Below are 21,553 nucleotides of genomic sequence, written 5' to 3'. Positions count from 1 at the left end.
GCAGAGCAGGTGGATATCTGAGTTTGGCCCAGCCTGGTCTACAGAAGGAGTTCCAGAATAGACAGGGCTACCCAGAGAAACATTGTCATGAAAAACCAGCCATATTCTAAGAAACCTGATCATTTATTTAAGCTTCTTGGTGGTCTTATGTCAACAAATATATATTTTTCTGCAAGAAAGATGGTTAGATAATGTGGGGGAGTTTTGTTTGTCTGTGTGTTTTGTGTGTTTTGTTTTTGTTTGGCTCTTATAATTATCACTGTTACTACTATTTTGGAGGTTCCCATGTAACCCAGGCTTACACTTAGCTCACTGTGTAGCCAGAGATGACCTTGAAGTTCTGCTCCTCCTGCTTTTACCTCCTGAGTTCTGAGGTTACAGCTGTGTACTGGGGCTGGATCAGGGTTTCACGTATACTCGGTACTGTTTCTGCCAACTGAGCTATATCCCCAGCATCCTGTCTGGTATTTTTTGATTGGAATTCTTCTGTATGAAACAGCTTATTCTTCCCTGTTTATTTACCCAGTTGTTTGTTCATATCAGTACAGACTCATGGTTTTTATTCTTCTGGGGTATAATCCCCGTCGTTCCCCTAGTAACTTTGAAGTTGGAAATGTCCTACTCTTTGTTTTTATTGTGACTTAATCAAAGAAACAAATAAAACATTGTTATTGAATCATTATTTGATCTGAATTGACCCCAATATTATACGATTGCTGGACAGTGAGTATCAGTCTCAGTGTATTGCAGCCAGTTCCTTAGTTAAGTTACATAAAAAAGAGAACATGATCTCATCTTTGTCTTTTCTTCTCTTCCTGAACTTGCTTATTCTGCCAAATTGGTCAGAAAATCCCTAATGACAATAAAACCCTGGCAGTTACAAATAGCAGTCCTTTTGTGCAATTGAAAATGTTGCAAAGTGATTGCAGATATGGAAACTTGGATGACATTCTTCTTCCCAGTGTGGCTCTCACTGCATGTTCAGGATGGAGTGCTTGCTGACCCCGTGAAGGCCGCTATTGTGCTGGGTTAATACTGTATTTCCGCCTATAGTGTATCACTCAGTGTGCTGATCTAAAACAAACCATCCGGTTTATCCAGCTAGTCCAAGAGACATCCACTTAGCAGCAAAGAAAGAGGTGGATTTCCTTGCACTTAAATGGCTAGAACTTTTTTGTTTAATGGAGAATATTTTGCTTAGTCTTTTCATAAGTATTTTCCACTGTTTCTTTTCGTTTTGCTAAAACATTCAATCATGTGTAACATTTTTATCTCTGTATTTCTTACAGAAATAAAATGTTTTTCATCCCAATTTCTACTTTATCTGTTGGCCTGGAATCTTTGGGGGTTGGGAGAGAGTATAGCTTTCTTTCTGTTTATTTTTTTGAAGTTTGTGTGAGACAGGGTCTCATAGAGCCTTAAACTGCTCATCCTCTGGCCTCTACTTCCTGAGTCCTGGGATGACAGGCATGGACTGTCAGGTCTGGCTGGACTTGACAGGTGTGCCATTGGGCAAGTAGAGTAGGTGACAAAACAAAGCTGTGATGGGACAAGTGCCAGGCTAGGATGGTGATGTATGAATTCTGGGGGACCCTGAATAAGGAAGCCTGCGTGCTGTCAGAACCTGGTCGTTGTGAAAAAACAGGAAGTCAAAAAGTTTGGTGTCGCTGGGCGTGGTGGCGCACGCCTTTAATCCCAGCACTGGGGAGCACTCGGGAGGCAGAGGCAGGCGGATTTCTGAGTTCGAGGCCAGCCTGGTCTACAGAGTGAGTTCCAGGACAGCCAGGGCTACACAGAGAAACCCTGTCTCGAAAAACCAAAAAAAAAAAAAAGTTTGCTGTCTTTGGGGAGTTGTCTGGATTCCTGTCTACATGTATCAGTTTTACATAACAATAATAATGTCACTCTATAGATCATTTGTGTTCAGTGCCTGCTATCTTCTAGAATCATTTATATGTATTAGTATATGTATTGAGTGAGCTCTCTCGGTTACTTAGTTGATATTAGGGTTAATATTACATTTTTATGTGCTCTCTGTGGGTTATACAAAGAAGAAAAAGAATGATTCATTGAAATGACTCAGCAAGAAAGTGTGTTCTGCCAAGTGAGGTCAGTTCCCACATCCCATATGGTAGGAAGACTGAAGCAACTCACATGACCTTCCACATGAGCTGTGACATTCGCACACCCAGTCACATTCAAACATATGCAACACAAATATATAATAAATTAACAAGTAGATTATATAGGGCTAGAAACATGGCTTAGTGGTTAAAGCACTGACTGCTCTTACAGAGGACCTGGGTTCTATTCCTAGCACCCACATTGTGGCTCACAAACATCTGTACTCCAGTTCCAGGGGATCCAGCACCTGTTGGCATTGCATGAAGGCAATGGTACACAGACAAACATATACATATGTATGTATGTATGTATGTATGTGTATACATATGTATGTGTATACACACACACACAACCTCATACCTATAGAATAAATAAAAAAAATTAAAAACAAGAGGATGTGAAGGTGGGAGGGGACACCTGAAAGCCACTTCCTGAGGTTGAGGTGAGAAGAGTGGAATTAGAGGCTGTGTACGTAGCTCAGTTGGTAGGGTGCTTGCCTAGCAAGCATGAAGGCCCAAGTTTGATTGCAGCACTGTATGAACCTGGTGGGGTGGGTTGTGCCTGAAGTGCCAGCACTAGAGGTAAAGGCAGGAAGATCAGGAATCCAAAATCATCCTCTGATACATAGCAGGTTCAAACCCTGTTTTGGCTTAAAAGATTGTCTAAAAAAAAAAAAAAAACATGGGGGGGGGTGTTTTCCCAAATTACAAAGTTTGTAACTAGTTCACATTTTAATCTAAATTCAATCTTAGATTTTGGGCTTGAAGGTATAGTTTAATGGTAGATCAATTGTGTAGCGTATGAAAGGTCCTGTATTGATTACCTCTCTAGGGCTGTAAACAGAAGATTAGATTCTGTTCACTATACTCTAGTCCAGTGACTCTTAACCTTTTTGAAGCTGTAACCCGTTAATACAGTTCCTCATGTTGTGGTGACCCCACCCATAACATTATTTTTGTTGCTACTTCATAACTTTAATTTTGTTACTGTTGTGAATTGTAAATACCTATGTTTTCTAATGGTCTAGGCAACCCCTGTAAAAAGGTATTTTAACCCCCTGCTAGGGGTTACAACCCACAGTTTGAGAACCACTGTTATAGTCCTTTGGAAATTGATTCTGTTATGCCAGGTCTGGTAATTCACACCTGTAGTCTCTGCACTTAGCCGTTTAAAGCCTGAGAGCCTCGGAAAGGCCCAGCCTGGGCTGTAGGACCACACCTCATCTCTTAGGGAGGTGAGAGAAGGAAGACTGTTGATAGAGCTCAGAAAGCTGAGTCCGGAGGAGGATCATTGTGAATGAGGCCAGCCTAGCCTACAAAATAGATCTTGTCTCAAAAACAAACAAACTAACAAATAAACAAAAGAGGGGACTGGAGCAGTGGCTCAGTGGTTAAGAATAGTGGCTGCTCTTTTAGAGGACCTAGGTTCAATTCCTATCATCATGAGATGGCGCGTAAACATATATAATTCCAGTTCCAGGGGACTTGATGCTCTCTTTTGGTCCCTATAGGCACCAGGCATGCTAGTGTGGCACAGGCAAGGCAAGTTATACATGCAATAAAATAGAAATTAAAAGGTACATTGTACTTGTAAAAGAACATATGTAAGCCAGGCAGTAGTAGCACACGCCTTTAATCTCAGCACTCAAGAGGCCGAGGGAGGTGGGTCTCTGAGTTCAATGCTAGCTTGGTTTATTCCAGGACAGCCAGGGTTACACAGAGAAACGCTGTCTTGAACCCCATGCCCCTCAAAAAAAAGAAAAGAAAAAAATTACTGTTCAATATATGAGTATTTTGTCTGCAAGTATATATATGCATCATGTGCAGCACCCACAGAAGTCAGAAGGGGCACCCAGATATTTATGAGTCATCTTGTGGGTTCTGAGTGCAACCCAGGTCCTATAAAAGAGCAGCAAGCAGCCTATTGGGAGGTCTAAGGACTCAGTTTCCCCTATTGTATAAATTCTAACCTGGAAGAGGTTTTTTAAAGATTTATTTATTTTTATTGATATGAGTACAGTGTAGCTCTCTTCACACAAACACCAGAAGAGGGCATCAGGTCCCATTACAAATGGTTGTGAGCCACCATGGGGTTGCTGGGGATTGAGCTCAGGACCTCTGGAAGAGCAGTCAGTGCTCTTTAACCACTGAGCCATCTCCCCAGTCCTTGAAAGAGTTTTTTATTCATGGGAACTAAATGAGATAATATGTGAGAGACACATAGCGGAGTTCAGTGTAAATGTAGATGAGAACAATTGATAGGACATACCCTAGGTGCTGGAGAGATGAAGAAATTTAAAAGATTTTTTTTCTAGTCTTTTACACGATCAAAATTTTCATTAGGTATAGTAGCACACATCTCTAATTCCCACTACTTAGAAGGTTGAGGTAGAATAGCAAATTTAAGACTAGTGAGGGCTATAAAATATGGAACTCTGTCCCCCCAAAAGGTAAAGGAAACAGAAACAGCACATTGTTTTGTGTGAAGCAGTGCTTTGTTGTAGAGAAAGAAGCAGGGGAGCTACTCAACTGCAGAAGTCCCCAGGAGGCCATCGGAAGTGAGTACACATGGAGGCGGGGTGGGGCCTGCTGTGATCCCAGCACTTAAAAAGGCAGAGGCAGGAAGATCTGCCTGGCTGAGGGCAACAGCAGACCCGTGGCCTCTTGTGCCTCTTCCCACCTGCAAGCCCCTGAGTGACATGACCAGAGAGAGGAGTGTGGGTAATGAGTGACCGGATCAGTGTCGGTCGAAGGGAACAGTTTCCGCATCTTTACTTATGGAAGGGTCTTAAACAATCTCACTTGTGTAGCGGTTTGCAAAGGCAGATTTAATTACTAATCACAAGAACACCTAAAAATGCAAACCCAGGGTGTTTAAAATAAACTTGCATATTCTGTTACAGTTTAAGGGAACTATTGCAAAGACAAACATTAAAAATCTATTTAAGAAGTATTTACTTTATGAATAACCCGCAGCTACTTGACCATATAAAATTAGTAGTTGAAAAAAGGGGGGAATTATTCAGTAAACAGACTAAAGCCCCAGATTATTGAGATAGTTGGGGTTTCAGTGTTTATGGTTGTAAAGGTGTGAAAGCTGATTCTTCCCTGGGAACATAATAGATATCTGTGCAGAACCCAACTGAGGACAGGGAAAAAAGCTCTGCCACCCCAGTGGTGCAGGGAGTAAAGGTATTTGCCATCCTGTTTGTCTATAAAGGCCACATTGTTTGTTTGTTTGTTTTAGTTTTTTGAGACATGGTTTCTTGTGTAGCACTGGTCGTCCTGGAACTCACTATAAACCAGGCTGGTCCCAGATCTGCCTGCCTCTGCCTCTCAGGAAGGGTTTTTTAGGGGAATTCTATGGAGGGAAGGAGACAGGAGCTGGAACTAGGAATGGGGTTTAGAGACAATATGTTTTTTCTCATGTAGAGTCTGCATTTAATAGTAAAGATAGGTGAGTCACAGGGCTGGAGAGATGGCTTAGAGAGTAGGAACACTTGTTGCTCTTGCAAAAGACCTGAGTTTGAGTCCATGCGCCCATTTGGTGGCTCACAACCATCTGTAACCCCGTTCCAGAGGATTTAACAAGCACACATGTATATGGTGCACATAGACACATGCAGGCAAAGCATTCATACATGTAAAATAAAATCTAAAAACATTTAAAAAAAAAAAAAAGATTTGTAAGCCAAGCAAGCATCTTGCTCATGCCTATAATTCCAGCACTGGGGGGTGGGGGTGGGGCAGAGAGATCATCATAAGCTCAGGGTTAGCCAGGCAACGTCTTGTCTTAGAGAGGAAGAGAGATTTTGTGCTCCAGGTGAAAGAGGACCGTGTGAGGAAAGGAGGGGGAGTGAGGGGAAAGGGTGGGTGAGGAGGATACAGTGATGAAGGTCATTGAGACTCGCTTTATAGTCAAAGATAAAGGGTAACTCGCCTGTATTAAAACTGCTGTTAGTGCCTCATGGTCTAATATTGAAAAGTACTTCTACCTCCTGAGACCAAAAACAAACAAACAAACAAAAAAACAAAGGTTACAAGGTGATTTTTCTGCTTCTAAGAAGAAAATAGGGTCTGGAGAGATGGCTCAGTGGTTAAGAGCACTGACTGTTCTTCCGAAGGTCTTGAGTCCAAATTCCAGCAACAATCCGTAATGAGATCTGAGGCCCTCTTCTGGGGTACCTGAAGACAGCTACAGTGTACTCACGTATAAGAAATAAACGTTTAAAAAGAGAAGAAGAAGAAAATAACATCTTATATTTGTTGAGATTTAGTGGGCAATTTATCATCTACTATGCAGTAAAGATTGCTTTTCTTATGTTTTGCTTTAATAAGACAGGCCTGGAGCTAATGGCAGTCCTTCCACTTGAGTCTCCTTGCTGCTAGAATTACAGGTGTGCACCGCTGCTCTTGTTGGCTGCCAAGATTGTTTTATATGATTAGTGCATTAGTCAGGGTTTCCTAAAGAAACAAAACTGATAGAATGAGTAAGTGTTACAAGAGATTTATCAGATTGGCTTCCGTGATATGGACTGGATAGTCCGACAATGGCTTGTCTGCATGCTTGGAGAGGCTGAGAACCCAGGAGCCAATCAGTGCACAAGGCCTGTTCCTCAACAGTTCCAAGCTGGCACTTACAGCCTGGAGGGTTCCTGGAGGATCACTGGTCTTCAGCCCAAGTGGAAGGTTGAACAAGGTGGGTTCCATGGTCAGCAGAGGATGGTAACACAGGCAGCAACAAGGTAGATCCAGGGGCTTGCAAGGGGCTCTTGCAGAGGCCAGCAGGTGAGGAGCACACAGCTTTCCTTTCATACCTCCTCCTATCTGGGCATGGGAAGGATCTCTCAGCTATCCTTCCAGGGATAGCCCCACATACCCACTCAGAGACAAGTCTGTTACTTGATTCCATATCCAATCAAGGTGATACCACAATTAACTGTCACAGCACCACTTTAAGGGACTTGAACATGCTACTGAGAAGATAAAATGATAAAATCTCTGAAGGGAATAATTTGCCCATGTTTATCCGGAGTCTTGAATATTTCTTCCTGCCGAAGATGTTCTTTGTAGACCACTAAACCTAAGTACCCAGTAATTAGGGAATACTCTAGTAAATTATGGTGTACACACAGTGGAATTTGATACGATTCTTAAATAATACTTAAGAGATAGTGTATCTAATATGGAAAATATAATACTAGAAAATTTAAAAGGTGATATAGTAGAATTGGGATTTTTTATTTTATCTTCCTTTCAGCATTTTAAATTTAATTATCTTGGGTGAAAGGATGCGACCAACTGAGTGTAAATGGCTACATCAAAACTTCTAATGGAAGGGTAAAGGGGCTTTGCGGTTTAGATCTTTGGCTGCTCTTGCAGAGAGCCTGGGTTTCTCAGCATCCATCTCAGGTGACTCATAGCCACCTGTACCTCCAGTTCTGGGATCTGATGGCCTCCTGGCCTCTGCAGGCACTTATGCAAGTGGTGATGGATGGAGCCACACATACAGAAATAAAAATAAAAAATTAAGAAGCTGTGTAAACAACATTCTTTCTCCTTTCCTCCTTCCCTCTCCTTCCTCCTCCTTTCCTTTTGGAGACAGGCATAACTTGCCATTTAGGCAAGTTGATGACCTTATTTTTTAAACATAATGCAGGAATTAAATTCAAAATAGGCAGAATTACATCTTTAAAATCAATGTATGTACAAGCACTACAATGTCTTGATAAAAACCCTTCTCCATATCGTTACCAATAAATGCACACACAACAGATAGTGTTTGTTAATTAAACTTATTTATTTACTCTGTGTGTTTAGAGGCCAACTTGATGTACCTACCCACTCTGTGGTTCTGTCAGTTGAGAATGGGGAAGGGTTAGAGTGGCTCTTAGGAAGATGGGGGCCCTTTCCATTTTGCTTTCTCTTCTTACTTTTTTTTTTTTTTCTTTTTTTCTGGGTGGAACTTCAAGCCCTAGGCATGAACCCTTTGGCTACCTAGGCCCTTCCCTTGGTTTTTGTAAGTGATGAAGACAAACTTAGCCTCAGCCTCTTGGCACTTAGTGAAGCTGCAAGCATCGCTGTACAGTTATTTTGAGGATAGTCTTTAACTATGAGGAGAATGGTAAACTGAAGGCCAGTGGTTGGTCGTAAAGGTGTTTCTTTTCACATCATTTCCCAAGTTGGTTCTGTAGCAGCTGAGGAGGTCTTACAGGACACAAGTATCAATTTATAGGCGTTAAACATAGATGGCTCGCTAGCTGGGTGTACAGGCAGCACCACCATAATCTCAGGTGAAATTTACACTTGTTTTTTAAAGCCAAGGTCTCCTGCAGCCCAGGCAGGCCTTGGTATGTATCCAAGAATGACCATGAACTTCTAATCCTCCTCTTTCTTTTACTTGAGTGCAGAGACCACCATGCTGGGCTTGTAAGTTGCTGAATCTCAAACTGAGGGCTCGGTGCATGCTAGAGAGCAGTCTGCCAGCTGCTCTGGCCTCAGCCCACATCCGTTGCTTTGTAACACAGCGGCCTTAGGTTGTGTGTCTGCTTTGCTTTTGTGCTTAGCATGTTTGTAGTAATCAGATTAGAGATGCTAATTCTGAATAGATCATTAAGGACGCTTCTAATCACTGTACTTTTCAAGAGTGCTCATTTAGAATGGCTTTGTTTCCCCCAGTTGGTAGACCAGTAGCTGGCGTGGCGCCTTAAGTGTTGAAAGGCATGTCTCAGCCATTGGCATTGATTGAAAACCTTAGGAATTTCTGCCAAGTTCTCGTGATCTAATCCTCTCCTAAAAGCACAAAGCTCAAGTGTGTATTGAAATGCCTGAGTCAGCTGCTCAAGGGATGTACTGGCTACACTCCTGCTCATTCCTCCAGGATGAAAAATCTCCTTGGTGACCTAAGCCAGCTAGCTAGCTTTTACTCTCTCCACCCAGAAATGTATTTATAAAAAACGTGAAGGAAAAATATGCACACGTGCAAGCATCTGTCCTATATGTAAACGCTAGTATTAGAATTATATTTCCTACTATTATGCTTGATTTCAGCAGATATTGGTGTGGCATTTTTTTGTTTGTTTGTTTCATTTGTTTAAGACAGGATCTCACTGTGTACCCTTGGCTGGCCTGGAATGCTATATAGATGTAGCTGGCCTTGAACTCAGAGATCTACCTGCCTCTGCCTGTCAAGTGCTTAGGTTAATTTAATAATGAAAGACCATGGCTTCATCTCTTCTATTGATTAGGGTTAATTTAATTTTTTTCTCTAGATTTCTAAGTCAGGAAGGCAAAAGAGAGGCACGCACAGGCTGTTCACTCACTGTGGCGTGCCTGAGTGTGCACGTGTGCCTAGAGTGTGCACGTGTGCCTAGAGTGTGCACGTGCGCCTAGAGTATGCACGTGTGCCTGAGTGTGCACGTGTGCCTGAGTGTGCACGTGTGCCTAGAGTGTGCACGTGTGCCTGAGTGTGCACGTGCGCCTAGAGTGTGCACGTGCGCCTAGAGTGTGCACGTGTGCCTAGAGTGTGCACGTGTGCCTGAGTGTGCACGTGCGCCTAGAGTGTGCACGTGTGCCTGAGTGTGCACGTGTGCCTAGAGTGTGCACGTGTGCCTGAGTGTGCACGTGTGCCTAGAGTGTGCACGTGTGCCTGAGTGTGCACGTGTGCCTAGAGTGTGCACGTGCGCCTGAGTGTGCACGTGCGCCTGAGTGTGCACGTGCGCCTAGAGTGTGCACGTGCGCCTAGAGTGTGCACGTGCGCCTAGAGTGTGCACGTGCGCCTAGAGTGTGCACGTGCGCCTAGAGTGTGCACGTGTGCCTGAGTGTGCACGTGTGCCTAGAGTGTGCACGTGTGCCTGAGTGTGCATGTGTGCCTGAGTGTGCACGTGTGCCTAGAGTGTGCACGTGTGCCTGAGTGTGCACGTGCGCCTAGAGTGTGCACGTGCGCCTAGAGTGTGCACGTGTGCCTAGAGTGTGCACGTGTGCCTGAGTGTGCACGTGCGCCTAGAGTGTGCACGTGTGCCTGAGTGTGCACGTGCGCCTAGAGTGTGCACGTGTGCCTGAGTGTGCACGTGTGCCTAGAGTGTGCACGTGTGCCTGAGTGTGCACGTGTGCCTAGAGTGTGCACGTGTGCCTGAGTGTGCACGTGTGCCTGAGTGTGCACGTGCGCCTAGAGTGTGCACGTGCGCCTAGAGTGTGCACGTGTGCCTAGAGTGTGCACGTGCGCCTAGAGTGTGCACGTGCGCCTAGAGTGTGCACGTGTGCCTGAGTGTGCACGTGCGCCTAGAGTGTGCACGTGCGCCTGAGTGTGCACGTGCGCCTAGAGTGTGCACGTGTGCCTGAGTGTGCACGTGTGCCTAGAGTGTGCACGTGTGCCTGAGTGTGCACGTGCGCCTAGAGTGTGCACGTGCGCCTAGAGTGTGCACGTGCGCCTAGAGTGTGCACGTGCGCCTAGAGTGTGCACGTGCGCCTAGAGTGTGCACGTGTGCCTGAGTGTGCACGTGTGCCTAGAGTGTGCACGTGTGCCTGAGTGTGCACGTGTGCCTGAGTGTGCACGTGCGCCTAGAGTGTGCACGTGCGCCTAGAGTGTGCACGTGCGCCTAGAGTGTGCACGTGTGCCTGAGTGTGCACGTGCGCCTAGAGTGTGCACGTGTGCCTGAGTGTGCACGTGTGCCTAGAGTGTGCACGTGTGCCTGAGTGTGCACGTGCGCCTAGAGTGTGCACGTGCGCCTAGAGTGTGCACGTGCGCCTAGAGTGTGCACGTGTGCCTAGAGCCACTCTTGTGTTTCCTGTCCTTTTCCCGTGTCTTCATTGCGTGGCAGAAGTGTTGGATGTTCATAAAACCCCATCGTTGGCTGGTGTGGTTGGGGAGAAGGTAGAGGAGAAGGTAGATAATGACTGACTGGCTGCTGTCAGCATTACTAAAGAATAAAGTAGTGTGCAGTAAGCATAATACACTACCACCCTGTGAAATGGGTGGATAAACAGATAAATGTGTTGTTCTTACATTGTGCTTAGCATATCTAGTACCTCTGCGAGATCACACAACAGTTGTCATTAGAGACATCCAGTTCTTCTGGGTTTTGTTTTATGTGAATCTGTGTATCAATTTTACCTCTTTCAAAAACCTCAAACCTGAAGCTTTTCAAGCACATACATGAGACAAGTGGAAAGTTCCATCTCTGACCTAATAGAGCAGTCCAAATGAGGACGCTCTTGCCTAAGTTGCCTTCAAGCATATGTGCACTGTTTATATGAAAATGAATTTCCTGCTCATCTTTCCATTTATCTCCATGTACATATGGATACTTCAAAATCTGTAAGGCTTCTGCTGGCAAGCAACTAGATAAGGGATGATAAACCATATTACATATTCAAAAGAGATTTTAATTGGAATAGATTATTTTGAAAGCACAAGGGGATCAGTTGAGTTGGCTTTGTGCTTGTATATACTTCGACACATTATTTTTACCACAGTAATAATGTTTATCCATCTCCCTCTGCCCCATCCAGGTGGAGTGCTCATTTAGGCCAGGGCCAAGCCTTGTATCAATTGAGCTGAAATACTTGCTTAGTATAGGGAAGAAAGAGATGCATGTTTTCTGACATTTGAAAGGCTCTCATGTATAAGAGATTCAGACTGTTATGAGGGTTTCAGTGGGAGGAAGCTTTGAGGTGTGTCCCCTTGGTGTGGGTCAAGCTCAAGGGCTTTGATAGCATTTGAACTTTGCTTTTCACTTTGCTCTAGATGTTGCTTGTATGTGAATAGTTTTGTTTTGTTTTTCAAGACAGGGTCTCACTGTGTAGCTCTGGCTGTCCTGGAACTCATTCTATAGAACAGGCTGGCCTCAAATTCTGCCTCCTCAATGCTGGGATTAAAACTATGCACCACCACCATCTAGCACATGTATATAAATATCTTGGCTTTTATTTGATCAGAAACAAAAATACTAACCTCCTTTAATTTGTTTTTCATAGTCAAATTCATCCGAGAAGTAACACCATATATCAAGAAACCATCGTTAGTATCAGATCTGCCGTGGGAAGGCGCCTCTCCCCAGTCTCCAAGCTTTAGTGGCAGTGAAGACTCTGGCTCTCCAAAGCATCAGAACACCACCAAGGACAGGAAGGTCATCCCTCTCAAAATGTGCTTTGCTGCTCGAAACCTGAGCATGCCAGATCTGGAGAACAGGTGAGCCATACGTACCTTCAAGAGCACCACTCTCAGCCTCAGTGCCTCCTCCTGTTCTGAGATCAGAGATCTGTCTTTATTGTTGGAGCCCACGATGGCCTCAAACCCACCATCTCCCTGCCCAGCCTCCCATTGTCTTTATAAGGAAATTTTAAAATTGTGAGTAATGTTGCAATTCAGAGTCCCCATTGTAGATCTGGGATATCAATCGGCAAATGACTGACAAGTACGAGTTTCTGACCTCCCTGTCTTCTTTAAAATGCAAGCAATGAATGGAGTAATTTATAACTTTTATTCTTGTTCTATAGCTATTTGTGTTCTAGGGTGACTTTGATTTCATTAACTTTGTGTAAAAGTATGGGTTGACTCAGTGTTAGGCCAGAGATTTGGCAAACTGGTATGGCTTTAAAAAAAAAAAAAAAAAAACTTGTTCAAAGATCTAAAGATAGGCTTTGTATAATCTGCTTTCAGTCTTACGGTCTTCTCTGATCTGAATGCACTAAAGTATCTAAGCAAAATAGGCTAGACCATGGGACACAGCAAGAAACTGCTGCCAGGCTTTTCTTGTCAGGCATAGTCTCACATGCCAGTAATTTCAAAATTTGAAATTTGTGCTAAGGAGACAGATATCTGAGTTCAAGGACAGATTGGTCTACATAGTGAGTTCCAGACCAGCCAAAGCTACACTGTAGGAAGTTCTTTTTTTTGGTGGGAGGGGGTTGTAGGCAGAACCTGAATGACCTTGAGCATATAAGGCTAATATGATTAAAACTTGTGTTTGGAGTATTTTACATAGTATCACAAAATTGTAGGTTATGTTAAAGACTTTAAAAAATTTTAATACATGAATATGTATATTTATGTGAATATATGTTATATGTGGGGGTGCCTACACAGGCCAAAACTGGAGTTACAGGCAGTTGTGAGCTGCCCAACATGGGTGCTGGAAACCAAACTTAGGTCCTTTGCAAGAACATCACGTGCTCTTAACCTTGAGCCATTTTTCATTCCAAAAAAGTGTAGCTTAAGGTGTCATAACTGAGGCAGTTGTAGCTCTCACCTATAACCCCAGCTCCTGGGAGGCTGCAACAGGGAAATCTCTGTGAATGTAAGGCCAGCTTGGGCTACATAGTGAGTCCAGATTAGAATATTATAACTGAATAAACTAGTTTCAGAAAAAAAACACAAAGGGGCAAAAAGCATTAATTCATTCAGTGCAAAGAGGATAGAAATGCTAAGTCCTTCCATTATAAACCACTTCTGAGATAGATGCTTGTGTTGTTGCTGATGCTGCTTGAAGAGCACAGTGTAAGATTTCTGGGGCTGTGGGACAGGGAAAGAAGGAAGAGTGAAGAGATTGCTGAGAGTCTGCTACCTTTATTATCAAGACATCTGTCAGGACACAGCAGCACACTGCACCCTCTGTGATTAATTTATATGCTGGAAAGATTTTCTACAGAAGCCTGCTAGTTGAGGTGCACGCCTTTATTCCCAGCTTTCAGGAGGCAGAGGCAGGTAGAGCTCTGAGTTCCAGGACAGCCATGGCTACACAGAGAAACCCTGTCTCAAAAACAAACAAAAAAAAAAAAACAAAACAAAAAACCAAAACCCAAAATTAACAACAACAAAACTATTTGTTTACTTTATGTGTGTGAATAATTTGCCTACGTGTATGTCTGTACACCACATAAATACTTATTGCCCACAGAAGTCAGAAGAGGGCACCGGATCCCCCTGGAACTGGAGACATTTGTGAGAAACCATGTGGGTAATGAGATTGAGCCTGGGTCCTCTACACAAGCAACAAGTGCTCTTAGCCTATCCACTGAGCCACCCACCTCTATCGCCCCATGTACTGGAAACGTTTGATGATGGATTTGAACCAAGTGTAGAGAGCAATTGGGAAGTGCTAAAATTATAGCAGACTATCTATATGTGTGAAAACTAGGACAGGGATTATGAGAAGGGAACATGATCTTCAATGAGATAGAAAATGGCAACGAATTACATGTAAGGGGAAAGCAGACAGGGGGCTAAGTTGGGGCAAAAAGGGAGCCAGCTGGAGGGAAAGGGGACAGTAGAGGGGGAGGGTAATTCAGGAAGGGAACGATTGAGAACAAAGTGTGACAATGATTGTGAGAAGATGCTATCTATGATGAAGCCCAGAACTTTCAACTTAGCAAAAGTCAAATGCTGCATAATATTTGGGGGTAGGGGTCCCACCCTTCCCTCCAGTCAGATGCTGACCATGAATGCTGTAGGAGACTCAGGCTCAGGTGGTCAAGACTAGGGTAAAGAGTCTCAGTCTTACTGCTGAAAAGGAGTTTGTTCCTACTCTCTCTCGAAATACACTTGCATATGACTATCGCTTTGTAAGATACAAATGTGAAAAGACAAGGTTATGCTATGAGGGTAACGCTTGCACTGTAGCACGCGCTAGAGAAACTTTGCTTATTTACTGGGATGCGGGCATCTGTCCTGTGTGAATTCACATAAAACAATATACAAAACTACCACCTAAGTAAACTTCCATTGTAAGACCTAGAAGACATGAACTGTGGCCAAGCTATTTGTTTTCTATATGCCTCTGTTTCCTCTTGAGTAAAATAAAAATTCTATGAGGATTAGGTAAGAAAATCATTATAAAGTTGGCCTAGTAAATTCTTAAAATTGTGGAGGTACTGTCAGTTTCCCTTGGCTAAAATTGTATCTCTCTATAAAATTAAAATACAACCTCTTCAGCCGTATCTTCTAGAGCCATGCCAGGAAAACTAGAAAAATAGCTCTGTGGATAAAGTTTTTGTTGCAGAAGCATGAACTCAGATCCCAGCACCCAAGTAAAAACCAGGTTTGGCATCATGTACCTGGAATCCTAGGTGTGGTGGCTGGCAAGTCTAGCCAGTCGGTAAGCTCCAGGACCAGTGACAATAGAGAGTATGAGAGACCTCCATAGCATGCACAATTGCACACATGTGTATACACCACACATACAGCAAGGATAAAGGAAGTAATATCTATAAAATCACTTGGAGTTCTTTAGTTCTTCAATTTATCTATGCCCTCCTAAAACACATGTCAGGTTCTTTATCCGTGATTTTAAAAATGTATTTAATGTTCTACCTATATGAATACCTGCTCACCACGTGCATGTCTGGTACCCAACAGAGGCCATAAGAGGTCAGTGTATCCTCTGAGACTGGAGTTAAAGATGGTTGTGAACCTCCATTTGAGTGCTGGTACTCAAATCTAGGTCTTCTGGAAGAACAGACAGTGCTCTTAACCTCTGAGCCATATCTCCAGTCCTGTCTATCCCTTCTTGATGGTCACCCGAGCGATTTTCAGTGTAGAGCTACTTGTCACGACTGTTTTGTACAACTGCTTTGACCGTGCATTTTCATGGACTTGGGTAACTTTGGAGGAGTGGAATCACGGTTTCAAGTTTAGATGAGGCAGGGCATGGTAGCATGTGCTTTTAATTCTAACACTTTAATCCCAGCTCTCTGGAAACAGAGGCAGGTGGCTTTCTGTGAGTTCTAGGCCAGCCAATGCTACATAGAGAGACCTTGCCTCAAAAACCCAAAACACTGCTGGGTGGTGGTACATGCCTTTAATTAATCCCGGCACTTGGGAGGCAGAGGCAGGCAGTTCGAAGCCAGCCTGTTTTACAGTGAGTTCCAGGACAGCCAAGGCTACCCAGACAAACCCTGTCACCCAAACCAAACAAACATATAAATGGCAGGTGTGTTCTTGGCATTAAAAGGAAACCCCAGAGCTGGAGAGATGGTTCAGCAGTTAGGAGCACTGGCTGCTCTTTCAGAGAACCATTCACTCCATCACCTACACACCTCACATTACCCACACACCTCACAGCCGTCTGTAACTCCAGTCCCAGGGGGTCAGACTTTCTGAACTCTATGGACAACACACACACACACACACACACACACACACACACACACACACACGGTACAAACAAATATATAGAGGCGAAATACTCCTACACGTTAAAAAAAAGAAAAAAAGAAAAAAATTGAAAAAAGGAAATGTCCAGGCATTCTTCCAATGACTGTGCCATTTTATGCTAAAATCTACAGCAGCCAACAATGTGAGTTTCCACTGCTCCGTGTGCTCGCCAGAGTTGTTAATGGCAGTGTGATACATCGCAAATGGTTTTAACTATTGGCGGGGGAGGGGGAGGAGGAGGGGTTGCAGTGAAATCTTGTTATGCTTCAACAAGCATTTTTATGTAATGTCTTCATTAAAATGAAAAAGGAAGCTGCTGCTGTTTTCATTATTTTACCCCTCTGCTTTGGCTCTGTGATTGTATGGCTGGTGGGTGTTTAGTTGTGAAAATGAGCAGACCGGGCTCACTGCTTTGTCTGCCCCTGTTTTCTCCTGCCTCGCCAGTCGCTTCTAATGATCACGCGATGTGCGTCATGAGATTCGAGAACTAATTAATTAATGATGACGTCCAGTGAGAGAGCAATGAGCCATTCCTTAGCAAGCAGTGCTGTGCCCTGTAGGAATGTAGCGATTTTAAACTTGTCCTCTGCCCTGCCTCACAGTGCTTCATCTTCATTTTGTCTTTTTCTAGTAAAAGGTAGGCTTGAGATTTGTGACATATAAAGATCACATGACTGTTACTAAATTTAACTCATAATTTATGTCAAAGACATAATCAAGCAGATATATTAATATAGGCTGAGCTTACAACCCCATGCTTCTGTCTAACTAAATATTGATTTGACTTGTCTGGTGAAGCTAGAATTAAATTTCCCAGGAGTTCCTCAGTGGTTTGACTGGAGTCCAAAACCTTTAACCTTGTAGCTGCTCCTCATTTCTCCTGTGGGCTCAGTTACTGGCAGACTGCCTCCACCTTTGCTATTAGCAGGGTTCTCATTTAAAATTTTCATTTAAAACAGCTCATTTCAAGCATTACTATGTTGCTTTTATCAGTTAGGGCTACTACAAGACAGACTTTTCTGGATCCTAGGCTCAGTTCTAGTTGTCAGTTTATTATTTTCTTTTTTGTTTGTTTGTTTGTTTTGTTTTCTTTGAAACAGGGTTCCTCTGTGTAACCTTGGCTGTCTTAGAACTAGCTCTATAGAGAGCATGCTGGTCTAGAACTCACAGAGATCCACCTGCTTCTGCCTTCCAAGTGCTGGGATTAAAGGCCTGTGCTACCAATGCCTGGCCAAAGATAACTCATCTATTTGAATTTTTTTTTCTTTTTTACAAGTCAGTATTTCTTACCAGGCATGGTGGTGCATGCCTTTAATCCCAGCACTCAGGAGGCAGAAGCAGGGTGATCTCCAAGTTCAGCCTGGTCTACAGAGGGAGTTCCAGGACAGCCACAGCTATACAGAGAAACCCTGTTTTGAAAACAAAATAGTATTTCCTTTTTTATAATGTATTTTTTTTTCTGTACTAGTGTTTTGTCTGCATGTATGTCTGTGTAAGGGTATCAAATCTTGAAGTTACAGAAGGTATGTGGTTGCTGGGAATTGAACCCAGGTCCTTTGGAAGAATAATCAGTGCTCTTAACTGCTGAGCCATCTCTCCAGCTCCTCTTATTAGTTCCTTTTTTTTTCTTTGATTTTTTTTATTAGATATTTTCTTAATATACATTTCAAATGCTATCCTGAAAGTTCCCTATAACCCCCCACACACCAGGCTCCCCTACCCGCCCACTCCCGATTCTTGGCCCTGGCATTCCCTTGTACTGGGGCATATAAAGTTTACAAGAGCAAGGGGCCTCTCTTCCCAATGATGGCCGACTAGGCCGTCTTCTGCTACATATGCAGCAGAGACACGAGCTCTGGGGGTACTGGGTAGTTCATATTGTTGTTCCACCTATAGGGTTGCAGACCCCTTCAGCTCCTTGGGTACTTTCTCTAGCTTCTCCATTGGGGGCCTTGTGTTCCATCTTATAGATGACTGTAAGCATCCACTTCTGTATTTGCCAGGCACTGGCATAGCCTCATATGAGACAGCTATAACTCTTATTGTTTCCTTAATTAACTTGTCCATACTCCCTTCCCAAGAAGCTCAAGATTTCTCGTTTGTTTCATAAGTATGGATGACCCTGCCACCAAACAACTTCCTGCCCATTCATCATCTGAGCTCTCTCCATAGTGTCTAGCACAGTCTTCTGTTATAGCAGATCTATTTTCACTCTTACCCATTACTTATAATTACATTAAAGAACCAACCCGAGAGACTGTCTTGGGGCTGTATGTGGTGTGAAGGGTTTTTGTTGTCAATTTCTTTTTTCCAGAAAGTGATCATTTTGTACCTAGAGAAGGATGAACTGATTTCTATCTTTAGTGCTAAGTAGGTCAGTAGGAGGAGTGAGGGAAATGTCTTGCCTGCTTCTTGCCAGTGAACTTCAGCATATGTCTAAAGAATGTTAGGCTGGCCTCAGTAACAGAGTAATGGGGTGGAAATAAATAAGCCCTTCCAGGAATGATCAGCCCAGAGATGTAGGGTCTGAACTGAGAGCTGCTTCTCCTGACCTGTTTGGTGGGAATGAGGATACTTGGATTCTTTTTGCTAGGATGAGGTCATGTAGTCACTGAGTGTGAGGAATTCTGTTTGTTTGAGACAGTCTCACACTGTATCCTAAGCTGCCCTCAAGTTTGCTGCATAACCCAGGCTAGCCTCAGATCTCTGGCAGTGTTGCCTTAGCTGTCTCAGCATAGGCTCCAACCATACCGGACTAGAGGCTTTATGATTTGGGGGTGACTTTTTTGTCTGTTTGGATTTTGTCTTGTTTTGTTTTTGTTTTTTACAGTAGTGGGAATTGAACCTTAGGGTCAAACACTCAACTGAGGTTCAGACCCGTTTTCGTTTTGGTGTTTTAACTCACTAAGTCGCTCAGGCTGGCATAGAGTTCACAGTCCTGCCCCTCTCTGCAGTGCATACTTTGAGTCTCACTTTCTGAGACAACCTTGCCCCCAGTTCCCTGCACATTTAGGAATTGTAAGTAGACTGAGTGGGATTTGGCTTTCCCCTCTTGTTTTAGTTCAGGATTCTATTGTTGTGATAAAACACTATTGCAAAAAACAAAAACAAAACAGTTTGGGGAGGAAAGGCTCTATGCTGTTTTAGACCTTCCAGATCATTTTCCATCACTGAGGTTGAAAGACCCACAACGTGAGGACTCCCTCACGTTCTGACTCAGGAGAGGCGACACCCCAAAATCACCCACAAGAAACGATCTTGCTGCAACTGCAAGAGGATTTTTATTCGAGAGCGTTCTCGGGCCCATGGTCATACACCACGCAGGGGTAGAGGACCATGGCGCCCCGAGTAGCTGAGTAAGGGGGTATTTAAAGGAAGAAACCACAATTCATGGAGGTGGGGAGGGTGTTGTTGGAAAATACCAAAAATACCAGTTAAGAGTCACAAGGAAGTATAAAGTCACAAGTGTCAGGTTATCTCTCAAGACAGTTTCTAAGAGCCCCTAACAATCTAAGAGCCCCTAAAGATAGCACATTTGCATTGCAGGTTCCAGTAATGGTCAGGGTGCCATTCTTTGAATTGAACCCAGGAAGCGGGTAGGTGGAGGAATGTCGCTATCTGTTTTATGACCAGTACCTGGAGCACTAAGCCACAAAGGCTACACTCCCAAGCCTGGGCCCAAAAGCCTTGAATTTTGTTTTTACTTTGCTATACTTTTTTAATACTTCTTCAAGGTCACTCAGGGCAGGAACTGAAGCAGGCACCATGGATGAATGCAGCTTACTGGCTTGCTCCCTAAAGCTTGCTCAGCCTGCTTTCTTATGCAACTCAAGACCACCTGCGAGGATGTGGCAGTGCCCAGAGTGGCCTGGACCCTCCCACGTCAATCGTCTCCCAAGAAAATGCCCCTAGAGACTTGCCCATGGAGATATTTTCTCAATTGGGGTTCCTTCTTAGCAGATGAACCTATTTTGTGTCAGGATGATTAAACTGACTAAAAGACCACTTTTCTAAATCCCTTGGCTCTTTTCCAGCTTCCCAGTTTTTGTTGTAGTGAGCTCTCTGAGCTTATAGAATTATTCTTTAAATTTTTAAATTAACTTATTATGTGAGTTCAAGCAAGCCACAATGTGTGTGTAGAAGTCAGATGGCGACTTGCTGGCGTCTGTTTTTCCACCAGGTGGGTTCTTCAGATTGAAGTCAGCCATTAGGCTTAGCAACAAATGCCCTCACCTGCTAAACCGTCTAACCGTCCCTAGGTTTGGTTTTTGCAAAGCTTCCTTAGGGAAGGAACTAGATTTATAAACGATCTTACCACAGGGAACCAGCTTGGTAAGTATCCCCAAACATGTGAAGACTTCTGCTGTAGTCCTATGTTGCCTCTACTGCCACAGAAATATCTTTTAGCAGCAATGACACCTTTTGTGACCTATAACTGTGTTCCATCAATTATTCATTTTCTGCCTTCCCTGTTAGACTGTAGACTCAATTAGGGTAGAGACTGGATTTTTTTTTTTTTTTTTGTCTATGTTCATATCACTGTATCTACAACACTAGCATAGTAGCTGCCATTTAGTAGAGGGTCAGTTAATATGTATTTAAGGAAGGATAGACTGGAAGCCAGAGAGGTGGCTCAGGGTTTGAGAGTAATTGTTCTTCTCTTAGAGGACCTAACTTCAGTTCCCAGCACAGGCCTGTAACTTCAGTTCCAGAGCATCTGATACCCTCTTCTGGTATCCCTGAGTACCCAAAAACACCATAAATATAAATACAAATGAAATAAATCTTAGAAGAAAGGATAAACTAAGCATAATTTGATGAGAATAAACATTTGCCATATAAAATAACAACTTGAAATACTTGGAACTAAACATTGTGGTCCAGATATGTCCTACCAGCATCCAGGAGGATTGTCACTAATCAGGCCAGGCAGGGCTACATAGTGAGATCTTCTCTTAAGTAAATAAAAATGAGGGCCAGCTAGATGGCTCAGCAAGTAGGGCTGCCTGTCACCAAGCCTGACAACCTCAGTTTGATCCCTAGGGCTCATATAGTGGAAGGAGAAAAATGATACCTACAGGTAGGTTATCCTCTGACCTCCATACTCAGTGCTGACACACACGCACTCACATACACGCACACTGTGATTAATTAAACAACAACCCCCACCCCAATTTTTAATACAAGATGAAAATGTAAAAACCAAAATAAATAAAAATAAACTAGCAAGATAACTGGGCTTGTAAAATACTTGATGTATAGCCCTAATGACCTGGGC

The 21,553-nt window shown here is 43.4% G+C and overlaps 1 protein-coding gene across 1 annotated transcript in view; it reads left to right on the top strand.

Moving 5' to 3' along the window:
• Positions 1-21,553, top strand: part of Sntb2 (syntrophin beta 2) — a 79,958-nt gene that overhangs the window by 34,003 nt on the left and 24,402 nt on the right. Inside the window, exon 2 of the mRNA XM_021170744.2 lies at positions 12,099-12,312. Coding sequence (XP_021026403.1) covers positions 12,099-12,312 — 214 coding nt within the window. The remainder of the gene's footprint in view (positions 1-12,098; positions 12,313-21,553) is intronic.

Source organism: Mus caroli, unplaced genomic scaffold, assembly GCF_978045245.1.
Source record: "Mus caroli unplaced genomic scaffold, Mus_caroli_1 scaffold_10, whole genome shotgun sequence".
Classification (NCBI taxonomy): Eukaryota; Metazoa; Chordata; class Mammalia; order Rodentia; family Muridae; genus Mus; species Mus caroli.
Note: the sequence above shows the minus strand (reverse complement) of the source record. Positions and strands in the feature narration are given on the sequence as shown.